The following is a 14,048-nucleotide window of genomic DNA, read 5'->3' as shown; positions in this document are numbered from 1 at the left end:
AGCGACAACTCTGTACGCCGCCTCCATTTATGCGCCATTTGTAAGATTATTAACCACCAAATGTGACCTCCACCATGTCTTTCATCTCGTGAAAAACGTGTAGAACTTCGATTCGGTTTGAAATTGTTTGTTGCCGTGCCGCCGCCGCCGCCATGCTAATTACCGCCAGATCTCGTTACCGATACCGTTGGCGTCCAAGGTTTCCTTGGCGTCCAGATAAAAGCCGCCGCCTCTTAATAAACTCGCGTGGCAATCAACAAATGATTCCGGCAACATTGTATTGCATTCGCCGCCCCCGAACGTAATTATATTTGCGCTAATTTGGGTGTTATCTGGGGAAGTCGTAAGGAAATTGCAGAGAAACACGACTTCAAAGTTAAATAACTTAATTATTATAGCGGTGGGATTTTTTCATCCCGTCCAGGTAACTAGTTCCGTAATTACTGGCGCAAGTTCTGGCGTGTTTACGTTTTTAGTTCCCGATCACGATGTTTAGTCCCAAAACAAATTAACGACCAAAGGAAGGAAGACTCCGCATCGCGTCGCTTTATTACTATCGAGATGAATAAAGAGAAGTCGAATCTGAAAACATCAAGCTGTTTGCCGGATTTATTCCGAGCTAAGCAAATAAAGCGTCTGACGTTTACATCCAGGATGTTTTATCCTTGTGTGCCAGGACGCGCTCCAGTCTCGTCGAAGCATTAGTATGTGGATGATCGCTTAAGCGGAGCAGATGGCCAACAAACCTGGAAATTAATCGGCGCTCCTGTCCGGAATTATTTATTATTTATTCATTAATTACGCATTATCAGGTTGGTATCGATTTCGCATTTATCACCGGAACGGAAGCGCTTCCGGTATTCAAGACTTGTCCGAACGCGATAATCAGTCCGGAAAAAATCTTGCAGGTGTAGCGAATGTGGCGGATGCGCCGGGCGAATTTTTAAAAATTCGTGCTTTGCAAAGCTTTATGAAAAATTTCTGGGAAAAAGCCGCGGCGGAGATAAGCACTGCTGGCGAGTCTGTGTATCAACGGGAAAACCGAACAAAAAGTCTCTCTCTTTGCCAAGGTGCGTTATTTAAAGCCGCCGCCAACTCCCGTGTTCCTGCACTATGTGACACTTCCACTTGTTCGCCGCCGCGATTTATTATCTCACTCATTTAAATTGCAGGAAACGCCGTGAATATCCAATGGGATAGACGCGCAGCAGGAACTGCACCAGTCTGATTTCTTACGGAGTAATTGTTCGGAGGCGGCGTCCAAACAGCCACCCCCAGTCGAGATTTACACCGCGCTGTCGATAAATTCCGACCTCAAACACAGTCGTCGATATTTCGGCCAAATGGTAAACAGATGTATATTTTTTGCGCTCTCCATATATCTACCCGTATAAAATTCCGATCGTACATTTGAATTTGCATCGCGCTTTTATAAAACTTTATTCCTCAAACGCCAAACGCCGATCTCACCGTTCACCGAATTTATGTCCGCTCCAGCCACGCTCGTATACAATTCCCGTTTGTTTTTATTCTTGGAGGCGGCGTAAATCATCGCGTTTGCATGGGGCGGCCGACACCTGTGCGGTCCCGGGATCCGCCTCCATGCAATTTTTAGCCGACAGGTGCATCCAGGGGACGGCGATCGAAATAACTGTCAAAAAGTGGGGCTGGGCAAAAAATTACATTCCGATCTAGAGAAACAGTTACATTTGTCAATAATTGCCGCATGAGCGCAAAAAATTCCCGGCGGAAAGGTTTTCCTGCAAGGGAAAAAAAAACACAAATTTTCCCGGCGCATCCACCATTTATAACAACAACTAATGCACTGAGAGCTTGCGCCCAACTAAATTAGCAAACTTTTCAGTATCCAGTAATTGTAACCGATTGCTTGATCCTTAGGAATGTTCTTCCAGCTAAGTGAATTTTGGTGTAGATTTTCTTTTACTCTTTACTAATTGTTTTATGTGCTGTGAATTTTTTCGCGCGATGGATTGATTATTTATAACTCACAAATGAAAATATTTTCCAAATTTCAGCTAGTGGAGACAACTGGGAGTGCTTTAATAGTTTAGGTTATCTCGTAAGTCCCGCCCCCTAATTGGAGGTTTTCCAGACCCTTTATCTGTGATATGAGACATACCACGATGTGATGGTGTGAGGAAACCTCTGAAAAAAAACCACACCTGGTCAGGCGGCACCGGGTATAGAACCCGGGACCTCTCGCATGTAAAGTGAGCGCTAGGCGCTTGGCCACAGTACTCGGTGTATGAAATGAAAACATTAGGCAAATTTGAGGTAGCAGAGACGACTCCCAGTGCTTTAATAATTTAGGTTCCTTCGTAAGCCCCGCCCCCTTAATATAGTTGATGCGTTTTATTCCATGCGATGACTACTAGCATCAAATGAAAATATTTGTTGGCAAATTTGAGCCAGCAGAGACGACTCCTTGTGCTTTAATAGTTTAGGTTCTCTCGTAAGCCCCGCCCCCTAATTGCAGTTGATGCATTGGCTCCTGAATAACAAATCTAAACAAGCAGAAGCGGCTGTGAGATCAGACTGGAGTCACAATGCTGCGCAAATCTCGAGAGCTTCCCAAATAGAATGTCGCCGAGGAGCTTCGCAACGACTCCTCGATGGAGTATGTTAATATTGCGCGATGCACACTCGAGCGGATGATTTGTTTCCATTGCTGCTCAATAACGGCGCATCCGGAGCGTTTGGGGGTCGATCTCTTTGACGGCCGCCGCCAGGAAATGGAATCAGCGTGTAACAATCGCCGCCGCCGTAAAAAATGCCAAAACCTGTTCGTACAAATCGCTTCGCTTGCTCATATATCACCCGGCCAATATAGTTTTTGTAGACAGTTAGTCGCTCGCTGCCAATATAGATATGGCGGTCGGGAGCGGCTCGGATAACTTGATCTCAACGTGGCATTTCTTTGGCTTCCTGTTCCTCGACATGTGTTTTCACGGATCGATGGACTGGTTTTTTGCGGATTTCGCGATGGCCGCCGGCTGCAAGTCCGCTAACCGGTGCACTGATTGACAGCCGATCAATCTAAAAGTGTGCAGCTAGTGTCTGGAGCATTGTGCTGTTTACATTGCAGATTCAATTTGCCAACGGCCGAATATGATTAATTACCGGATAATGAACCCCCTCGTCGGAAAAAAGCATGGGGCGATACGTGCGGTATCAGCCTCAAAGCAGGTGCTTTGCGGCCTTAATTAATCAACTTCGTTCGGAAGATTAAAGCAAAGAGACGATGTGAGCCCTTAAATAGGCGTCTTTTCTTCCTGCTTTTAGCGTAATTACGGCCGCAATTATGGCCGATCGGTCATCGCCGACGCTACTTTCCGGGGTCAGGCCGCGTCTTTATCTCCATCAGGCGATTTTATTCAAGCGGACGTCAAGCTGACGAGTCGGATGCAAACAAAAAACAACTCCGAAAACATTCTAATCCACAGTTGGTCGAACCTAATTAAAATTAATGGAGACAATTTGTAGACTCGGGACGTCACAACAAAATTTTACTTGAAAATTTTCGCTGTGACAGGTCGAAAGAGATTAGGCAATAATTTAAAAGAATGAAGAAGGGGGGTTAGACTTCAGGAAGGAAGACTTCAAAACGGCGTTATACTAAAAGTGTGGATTTTGTGGCTGCCTGCTAAGAAACTAGCAAAACCAGACAAATCTGTTTTAGACGCCGAGGAGCAAAAAATTGAAGGAAACGCCAGCTAAGTTGGAGGTTTTCAACGTAAATTAGCTGCAAGAGATGATGTTTCTCGAGTCTGTGCTAAAGAAAATAATCTCTAATGTTTGGAGAGAGTGTGGAATGTACAAAAAGTCGGCTTGCATAAATCTCCGAAAGGTTGGAAGAAAAAACAAACTAAGTTAAGATTTTTGCTTTTAGAAGAAGTTGTCAGAAGCAGTTTAAAACGTTTTAAAAACTTGATTTGACTAGTTTGGGAACCAAATTGGTGTAAAGAAGAGAATAAAGTGCAGATGTCCCAAAAAGAGTTCAACAACAAGTTTTATACAACATGTAAAAGAGTAAAAAGTAGAAAATTGTTGAATATTGTCTGATTCGAGATTTAAGAAAGAGGGTTCAAACAAAGCTATGAGAAATAAAGAATTGAAGAAAAAATAGTGAAGAAGCTGTAATGTATAATGAATTAATAGTTATTTACATTACGAATGCGGTAAGCTACATTTTACAGCGCAAGGTTTTTAGATTGAAACAAAAACCTAAACCGAGCGATGTGAAATGTCTACAGCGTGGCCGACGACTCATTACTCGTTTTCTCAAATTTGTTGTAACCAATAATTTTGCAAAACCTGTCAGAGACTGACATTTTGATTAATCAAATGGCAGAAAGTTATCTATTATACCAATAACTGACATGCTTACGATTTACACCATAAGATGGCGCCATCAAAATTGTATACATTTTCACGAAGCACATTCGTCTTTTGTTTTCTTTAACTTGTTTTACTTTAATTTAATTTTAAAAATTCACCAAAAAATTACAGGTACATTGTGCACCGTGATGCCCGTGTGGCGTGGTGTTAACTAATATTTTTTGGTTTTATTCGATTTTATTTCTTTTTTCCATAAAGAATTATGATCGTTTTTCACTTTGCTGTTCACAAACATGTAGAGCTGATCGAAATCTAAAATTAAGTCCAAGATTATCCAACAATTTTTGTGCAAATTATTCAACATCCATTTGCTACTTCTTCGACACTAATTATCCTGCGTTCATGTTCGTAAACGGGATTTCAAGGCGAACATTTTGACCTAGACACAACATGACCTGACCTGAGTATTCAATTAAGAGCTGTGCGTGCTACAAATATTACCCTTTGGCTTGTAGGTTTTTGCGCGCTCCTTCTACGTAGACTTTAGTTAACGTCAAAACGCGTCAATAATACGATGTTCACAGAGAAAAGAAAAATGTTGTTTGGGCTAGTTAGTTCAGGTAAAGGAGTTTCGATTTTTTTGTTGTGGTTCTTATTGCTGACATGTTTCTAAACTCGGAGATGCTGTACTAGCTTTCGTTGCGTCAGAAACACTCAAGAATTATTAAACAATTTAAACATCAAATCCTCATGCTTGCACAACTGAGGAATTTTGAGCTGTTATATTAAGATAGCAAGAGCGAGAGACTACTTTTGTAAATAAAAATTACTGGAGAGTGTGCGAACCGTCGGAGATGGCGGACCTGTTATTACTTCATAAAATTAAATTTAATTTAAAAATGTGTTGCTCATAAGTAAAATATTTGTTTATACATCGAATGAAAATATTTTCAATTTTATTCGTGACACGGGAGCGCCAAAAGTTTGACAATTCGTGAAAGAAATGTCAATTCAAAATCAATTGATCGAAATCATTATATTATGTCGTCGGCGAGGGGCGGGGCCTCTTGAGCTTGGGCGCACGTGACCACTACACCGTTCAAGTGAACGCAGTATAGTGGCGGAGTGTGTGGGCCTATCATAATTTACGTTAGCCGAGTCTACACCGTGAGATTTATTTTTTCCCTCCTCTTTATTTCGCTCCGACGGGAAGTTTGCCCGTTTTAATTATTGCTCGAGGTAGGAAGTGGAGATTTGGAAGACTCGCTCTGCTCACCGGAATTTGTTTAGTGTTGCGATTAAAAATGCGCTCGCTGTTTCGAGAGCGAGCTAATAAAGCCCGAATCGATACCGTCCTAATTTCGGTTTTTCTTCCGAATAATAGATTTCGCAATGGGCTCGCGGCTGATTGATGGAAAGGGTCGGCATCCATCATTATCATGTTGAGAGGTCGTGGCCGCTCGCTTTAAAAACCCACTTCGTAGCTGGATTACGCAAGATTCACTCGAAAACTTTCTTCTTCTTCTGTTGGCGGTTTAATTTGCTTTATTAAATATCACATTTAAATTCAATTTATTCGGGATTTTCGGATATCGCTCGACGAGCAGAAGGCGCTGGATGATTTCCCATAACAGGTGCAATTTCGTCTATTCCCGCGTTTATGTATTTTTTATTATCTCTTTCGATTTAACTGTTGACCCGACGATTCGAATTTTTTAGGAGAGGGCCCCGTTTAATTTCGCCCCGTCTTCGGCAATATTTCTCCGGAACGGTCCCAGGGACCGGCTCTAAAGTCATAACGTTATAATTATTTTTCGTTTTTGGGGGCGGTAAATCACGGCGGACTTCATGTTTCTCAAATACTGCAAGTCAAAATCCTCAAATCGAGATACGAGCATTTATCTATTTCAGAACAACGACCAAGATGAAATTTATAATTGAGAAAAACATTTTTCAAAGGGTTATTGTGTCCAGCCTGCTCGGTTGTGTTCTCCGACCTAATAAAAACCCAGATAATATAAGGCAACAGTCGAGAAAACTTCATTTATTACATTGACAGCTGAAATATTAGAAGACTGGGGATATGGCGGCACGAAAAATAAATGTGCAGATTACAAAAATCTCGGAAGAGTCTGAACAGAGTTGTAACAGTCTTGGCAGAATAATGTACAGATTTATTTAAATAATAATTTCTCCAAATACTCATTTCGAGAAACGCACAATATTCCCATTTGATCTAGTTGAGTAATCAATAAATATCATTTTACGCACCCATAATGAAAACGATAATTTTATGTACTCACAAGCGGACGAAAAGTAACTCTTTTTCGAACGCACTTTTCGGACGCTGACCGTGGCGCCATCTGTTGGTCCCTCGCCTGCGGCCAGAAAACTCAGACTCGGACGAAAAAGATGCACTTTTTGGCCTTGACACACAAATAACTATTTCCCAAATATTCTGCTTACTAAAATTGTAGATTATGTCATTAAGAGTAGAAGTGAGTCTTTTTGTGCTGAGCCCGGAGGTTGAAGACCGAGACGAAGTCGAGCGACCAAAAATTCTAAAAAATTCAGCTGCGTCGAATAACGAAAGCCGACACAATATCAATCATTTTTTCGCAGCGTTACCACCTGTGAAAACGTAAAATATTTTAGACATGTTTCAAGAATTCTATACAATTTTCAGTCGATTATGTAACACTGAACGTCACTGACACCACAATAACTTTAACAACTTTTCAGGCAGCATTTACGTCGACTTTTATTACCCCAAACGGCGCCATAAATAAACTTTACAACATATCATCTTTCGCCTTAACCCAATTGGCTAATGATAGATGCCGTTCGGTATAAACAGTGCACCTTGAATGTATCTCGCTCGCGTAATTAGATTGACATTGCATTTCGCGAGTTCCAGAACGTTTCGGATAAATCGACACAATTTACGCCGTTAATGCTCTGACTGGGAATATGTTTAATTTAATGGATTGCAGCCCTGCGCATTTATTGCATCTTCAGCGATCCAGTTCTTGTGGTGTTGATTTTCCGCATAACTAGGAGCAGAAAGAGGGGTAGTTTGCAGTTGCACCTCTAGTTTAATTGCGGCGGTCCAATGCGATTACAATCAGGCAGGATAAATATGGTGCGGAGACAAATTCCGGGCTCGTACCGGAACGAGTAAAACAAATAGCCGAAATCAAGTAAACATGGAATGTTCGGATCAGCGAGGACGAGGGAAGAAATTTAAAACAGAAATAAGTAAACTGAAATGAGATTTATTCAGTCGATTGTGTTCCGATTGGCTCGACTCACCCCATTCGACAGGAGACATATGTGGAGGGGTGTTCAAGGCCCTGCCCGGAACGCTCTGTTGCTTACAAACTACTAACTCTTGCATGGCGCTGCTTAGCATAGGAAATCGATGATGTAGGTACCCACACGACGAACGAAATGTCAAAGATACACACAAGTGTGGCGGCGGATGCGAACAACATTAACAGCAGACGTGGGGGAAAAATCGGGGGCGGCGCGATTAGCCGCCGTATAAATTACCCACACACGCGGCCCAAAAGGCAAAGCGAAACTGTTATTGTTATGATTAGAGCGGGAAGAAATAGATGTATTGTCTACGGGTTCATCAACCAAACAAGAAGTCGTAACCCGGCGCATCCGCCATTTTTACAACGAGCGATTTAATTAAACGTCGCAGTCTTAATAACAAAACATCGCCGCGGAGATTGATTAAATTTTCCAATCTCGCGATTCGATACAAGCCCAAATTAAAACCTGAGATTATTTTATTAATTCTGTCAAATGGGTTCGCTGGCATTCCATTACGCGCGACCATAAATCGAAAATATGTTGCCATAGAGTTGCGGTAAGTTGGTACAGATAAATTGAACGAGGGGCGGCTAACGAGGTCGGGGATAATTGCCCCGAACACGTCCTCCTTACAAATAACGCATGGACCGAAAATATCTCACGAAATATTCACAATTCGCTCTTAAATACGCAAGAGTGGAATAAAATAATCCCGATTCTTATTTTCCCATTCGCCACCGCATAACTTCGATAGTAAAATTTTACGTGGTTCGTAATAATTTTCTTGTTTATGGAAAACAAAATATCGCAGACGAAAAATAAACATAAGAGGGCAAAAAGGCGGCGGCTTCTGTTGGGGACTGAAATGCCATCCACCCCGGAGTGTCAGTCGAACGCGATTTACGCGAAAGTGAAGTCGCTCGTTCAATTTCTTTTACACTCGTGTTTACCACCTCTCGGTGTGAATACATTTTAAATTAATCAAAGAAGTAGTTTAGGGGGGTTGAATCAAGAGAGAATAAATAACAAGAAAATAGATAAGAAATAGATTGGTGGGAGAGATATTTTTCAAAATCATAAAACGAAACGCTCTATAGATTACATTGTAAGTTTGCAAAATTAAGACATAAACTGTGAAGGTTTAGTGCTAGTAAAATTGTAAAATAGCCTGTATGAGCAACATTTAGTGTTTTTTGAAGCAGCCCGGCGAGCTCCGTCAGATATTGCGAAATATTTGCATTGTTGTAAACTTGGAGCAAGCCGCAGAAGTGTGGATAATTTCAAAGATAACATCCTCCTCGCGTTAAAATTTCGATTTGCTTTTGCCTCGTTAATTTCTCGCAATATTTGATCTCCACCCCGTGTATTTAGCACGTTTTAATAATATTACATCATCACAGTGACGGACAATCATGAAATTTTCATTTCCATTTTAAACTAATTAGCTAGATGTAGTGGTGACGCGTCCATTTTTCATTTTATTCAAATGTTTCGGTCAGATGTAAATTCGCAGCGGAACATGCGAAATTTCAATTAGGACGTACAGAAAACTGTAATTAATTTGATACGCCCACTTGCCAATTAAACAAATCATAAAACAACACAGTTCGAGGAACGAGTGGGTCTTGACACACCTTGTTGGTGCCAATTTCGATAGCGCAAAAATGATTTTTGAGTGGATTGACATTGATTTTATCGCGGTTTGTTTGGCTTTGTTTCAAGCGAGATATTTTTCTTATTGGCTGCTATGTAGGTTGCATCAAATTTCGAGGTCACGGATTTTCTCATGGGCTGTGAGTCATATCTGCGCTTGTATGTATTTGAATTTGAAAGTAGTCGACGTTTTCAGTTTTACAGATCGCTCCTCCTTCGTGCAGATACTTCCAAGGTCACAGCCCATGACAGAATCCAACACCTCTAACAACGTAAATCAAATCCCGACGTATTGATCATTTTTGCAATGTCTAAAATAAAATTTACTGATTGTGTTGCTATGGTTTTTGCTTTCAAGGTCCAAGGACGGTCGCGATACGGCACGATTTTTGCTATTCTTTTAACATTATAAAATGTTGGTGCTTCGTAGTAGGAAAAATTTAATACAATACACGATGCGTAAGTTACTTCTTTAACCTCGGAGGTTTCACGGCCCTCGGCTGCCGCCTCCTTGCCAAAAAAAGTTCACTTACGCATCTGGTAATGTAAATTAACTATTGTTTAACAATATTTTTGAATTCCAATTAAAGGATATTGGGGATTATTTTCAAAAATAGTTCTTCCTAAAGAACGATTGGAAATTACCTAAAATACAATATTTTTATCCTTTCTTGCTAGATATAATTTTCTTGTTCACAACATCCCGGCGCATCCACCATTTATGTATCTTAATTTTTTCCTACGGGAGCTGATGCCAAGAGCAGAGTAGTGATTTTCTTCATTCCATTGAAAACTATATTACAAAGTGTCTCAATTCAAACAACAAACTTTTCCTGTCTGTTTTTCCTTTTTGCAATTTATATAATATGTATTATTATTGATGGCTGGTCCGGTTCTCATCGTCAGGAATAAAAATAGAATTTTCCGCTTAATCCTTGATGCTGGACTTTAAATGATAGTTTCAATATTTTACGAAACAACGAAGTTATCAAATGTTTTATTTCATCCCGGCGCATCCACCATTTCTACAACTTGCAAATTAAAACTTTTGAAGTTTATTTTCGATCAACGGATATCCTGCCTTATATTTTCACATACCTTAACAAAAAACACAGATAGGTAGAAATTTTCAATCCAAATATCCCGGCGCATCCACCATTATGAAAAAATTTAAATTCTTTTGTTCCAAACTAGTATTCAAAGGCAGCTATTGGGATTTTCATCATTCCACGAGAAATTGATCTACAAATTCTTTCCTAATTCCATTCTTTCAAAGAGATTATAAAATAATAACTAAAAAAAAATTTGTGCATGAATATTTCACATTTTTTGCAGTGTACGAGTATCTACATTTTAGTACCGGAAGCGAATATGTATTTTTTTTTATTGTCGATTATAAACTCGATGCAACGCGGTTTTCCTATCTATCACATCAGACTCATCAAATAACATCGAAATAATTTTTTTATGTATTTAGGTAAATCCCCGAATGCACTAGTTTTCGAATGTTTTATCAGCTTATATAAATGGATATTTTTTAAATAATACTACTCTCTCGGAATGTTACCAAAATATTTGATAAATAAATTAAAGAAAATGAATTTTCACAAATTTCACAGAAATTGTTATTTTATTGGAGCTGTTTTTGGTATTGTTAAAGTCCATATATTATTCAATCTAACTGCGATACATTTCTGAGTTTTATTGGGTCAAATTTCAAAAGAATCCACCGTTTTCAAAGTTGTTTCTTCATTTACCACTGTTGCAAATTTTATAAAACACAGTTTGTGAGTCCTATCTGTGGATAGTGGATGAAGGTTTCTCTTTCGTTCACCTTACTTTCGCTGATCGTTTTTCGCTCACTGTCTTTCACTCACTGGTTTTCAATCACTCGTAATTTTTTTCCAATTCTTTATGATAAGGTAATTTTGATTTTTTAAGTAACATTTGGTACCTCGTGGCACTTGGTTCTTCCAGGACAGCATGAGGAACATATAGCTTTTCATCATCCATTTCCACAATTTCCATAACGTGCACACAACCGCTTTATTGACGTTACAGAACTTTGAATACTAGTATTTATTTTGTATTTTATTTTTTTCCATAGCAACAGATCCATCCAAAAATGTGATTTATTTTTATTTAAAATTTTTAATATGTACCAAGTTACAGACTCGCTTTCTAAGGATGTATCGAACAAAATCAAATACAACACTCGAGGGTAAGGTCGCTTACGTTCACTTGAATTGCATCGCACGCAATTCGCGTGAGCGAAAGCTTGGCCTTTCTCACTCTTACTATTTTCGGCGCATCCACCAATTAAAACTTATAATTTCCGGATTAAACCAGAGTATGGCACCGGACGAAAATTTGATAATTCCCGCAAGGATGATGCGACTCGGCCAAAAGTCATGAAGCTTAATTTTATTGAGGGTTCTCCGTCTTTGGCTTTGTTTCAAGCGACATGTTTTCCTTATTGGCTGAGACATTTTTGTATCGGTCGCACCAAATATAAAACGAATCGACTATTTACCCAACGTCTCAAATCTTTCCAGAGAAAATTTCCTTCATCTGACGACAAGTCATTTACATAATTATACCGCGCACCTTCAAGTTTCAACTCCTCATCTTTCCTTCAAGTCATTTCATTCTCCTTTGCGGAAATGTTTCCTTTTTGGCGCGGTCACCATTCCCGTTGGGTTTTAAGGGCGCCGCCGCCGTAATGTTCTGTTTGCGGATCACTCGAGGGTCCTGGGTCTGTTCCGCGACCTTCGTTGCCGCCCCCGAAACCAGTCGATCAATTATTCCCTCGCGGCGTGATTTAGGGCCGGAGATAAAGGCTAAGCCGGGCCCTACACTGACCGAATTCTTAAAGCCTTAAATTTTGTCGTATCGATTGAGTCGTAATGCAGGCTGGAACCCGGCCAAGTTAAATTCGAAACTCATTTAACTATGTACATAGAACGGACGCTCCGCGAATATGGTATACGGCAGGACTTTTCCGAAATTTCTCTTTAATTTGTTCCACGGCCATTATTGGATTTGTTTCAGGTCGGCGGCAGCTGCCCCCAAAAATAAAAACCGATGCGGTAAGGAGCCGCAATTATATGGACGAAGTGAGTTTCCAATTAAGGCGGCGAAATTGCCGCCGACGGATTTTTCGTTTGCCTCGAACGAGTTTTGTTATTTATCAGGAGAAATAATTATGTCGGTGGAGCTGAGATTGTCTCTCATATTAAAAGTCTTAACGATCGGCTGAAAAGTGGAGTTATGAAGGGAGCGGCCCTCGATTTATGGCCCTATCGGCAGGATGCAATCAAGACTTTATGGCGAGCTTAAGATCGTCGAGATTGGCTCCGATACAAGAAAATTCGAAAGGGCTTACCTTGCGCGGGGGCGTAGATGTTCAGGTAGAGACAGTCCTCGCTCTGGTTCTTGAGATAGGGCAGCAGCCGCTTCAGGTACTCGAGCCGCCCCTTGGGCATCTTCTCGAGCGCGGCGGTCTCGTTGGTGATGTCGGGCAGCTTCTGGGGGCAGACGGGGCCCGGCTTGTCGGAGACGCGGACGCCGTCCCAAGGACTGGGGGTCCTGGTGGGGCTGAAGCGGTTGGACTGGACCGGGGGCGTGGCGTACGGCACCCCCAGGAAGACCTCGATGGGTTTGAGGTAGCGGTGCTGGTCCATGGGCACGACGAGGCCCTGGAGGCGGCCGTAGCGCGTTTGCACGATCCTGGTGCTGATCTTGGCGTTCTTCATGAACGAGCTGCACTTGGTCGAAAGCATCAAATTGGAGAAAATGAAAATCCAGAAAATTCCCCTGCTCTTGGTGCCCATCTTCGTTAAGTTGGGAACATCCCGTCAGGAAGAAATCGCCGATATTAATTTGAATTTAAATCTGTTTTTACGACAGAAGTGGATCCGCGAAACTTCGCCAAGTTTTAATGAAAAATCTACACTTTCAATCTTCGGGCCGCGGTAAAAAATACCCAACACGGGAAAACACTAAGGAGAGTCGACGCCCCCGATGGCGAGCTCTTGAAATTAATTGTTTCTTGGGAACCGCCCGGCGGAGGGGTCCTTTTGTGCGGGGTCGCTAGAGGTGCCGCCGTACAAAACAGCCCTCGCGGCAAACATCTGAAACAAAATATCTAATTAGTTTCTGATTTTTCCTTTGCTCCCCATTTATGGCCGGACTCTATTCGCAACTTTGTATTCTTATTGGTCGCCTCGCTTTTCACCACTCGCCCGAGATTGATGTGTTTATGTCTTGAAACAATCGTGAAAACAAATTTATAACCTCCCCCGGCCCTAAAAGGCCTCTCAATTATTTTATTTCCGCTCATAACGGCGCGCCCAATCAATCACGACACGAGTCGCCACTTTAAAACCACAAAAAAACATTAAAAGGTGCACAGTCGTGACTCGATTCTATAATTCAGAAATTATTTTTTCCGGGCGTTGTGTCGGCCTCCGGCGTTCGTGACCCGGACCATTTGTCAATTAGAATGGATCATAACCGATTCATGCTTCTCCACGGATTAAACGCCGAATGAAAACATCCGTTCCTGCGTCCACTGACAACCTGTGGAATAAAAGTCGACATTTATCAAAGAATAACCTCGCGGTATTTTACGATTGCTGGGGAGGAGTTTTACGTCGCCGAATGGAAACGTTGCGGAATTATTAGCGTTGTTTATGGCCTAATAATTGTCGTAT

The 14,048-nt window shown here is 41.3% G+C and overlaps 1 protein-coding gene across 1 annotated transcript in view; it reads right to left on the bottom strand.

Annotated features, from left to right (window-relative positions):
* The window catches only part of LOC138130609 (neuroligin-4, Y-linked-like), a 214,603-nt gene that overhangs the window by 92,477 nt on the left and 108,078 nt on the right, over window positions 1–14,048 (bottom strand). Inside the window, exon 3 of the mRNA XM_069047181.1 lies at window positions 12,719–13,466. Coding sequence (XP_068903282.1) covers window positions 12,719–13,166 — 448 coding nt within the window. The 5' untranslated portion in view covers window positions 13,167–13,466. The remainder of the gene's footprint in view (window positions 1–12,718; window positions 13,467–14,048) is intronic.

The sequence above is a fragment of the Tenebrio molitor genome, chromosome 5, assembly GCF_963966145.1.
Source record: "Tenebrio molitor chromosome 5, icTenMoli1.1, whole genome shotgun sequence".
Lineage (NCBI taxonomy): Eukaryota > Metazoa > Arthropoda > Insecta > Coleoptera > Tenebrionidae > Tenebrio > Tenebrio molitor.
The sequence above is the reverse complement of the archived record's forward strand: the minus strand, read 5'-3'. Positions and strand labels throughout refer to the sequence as shown.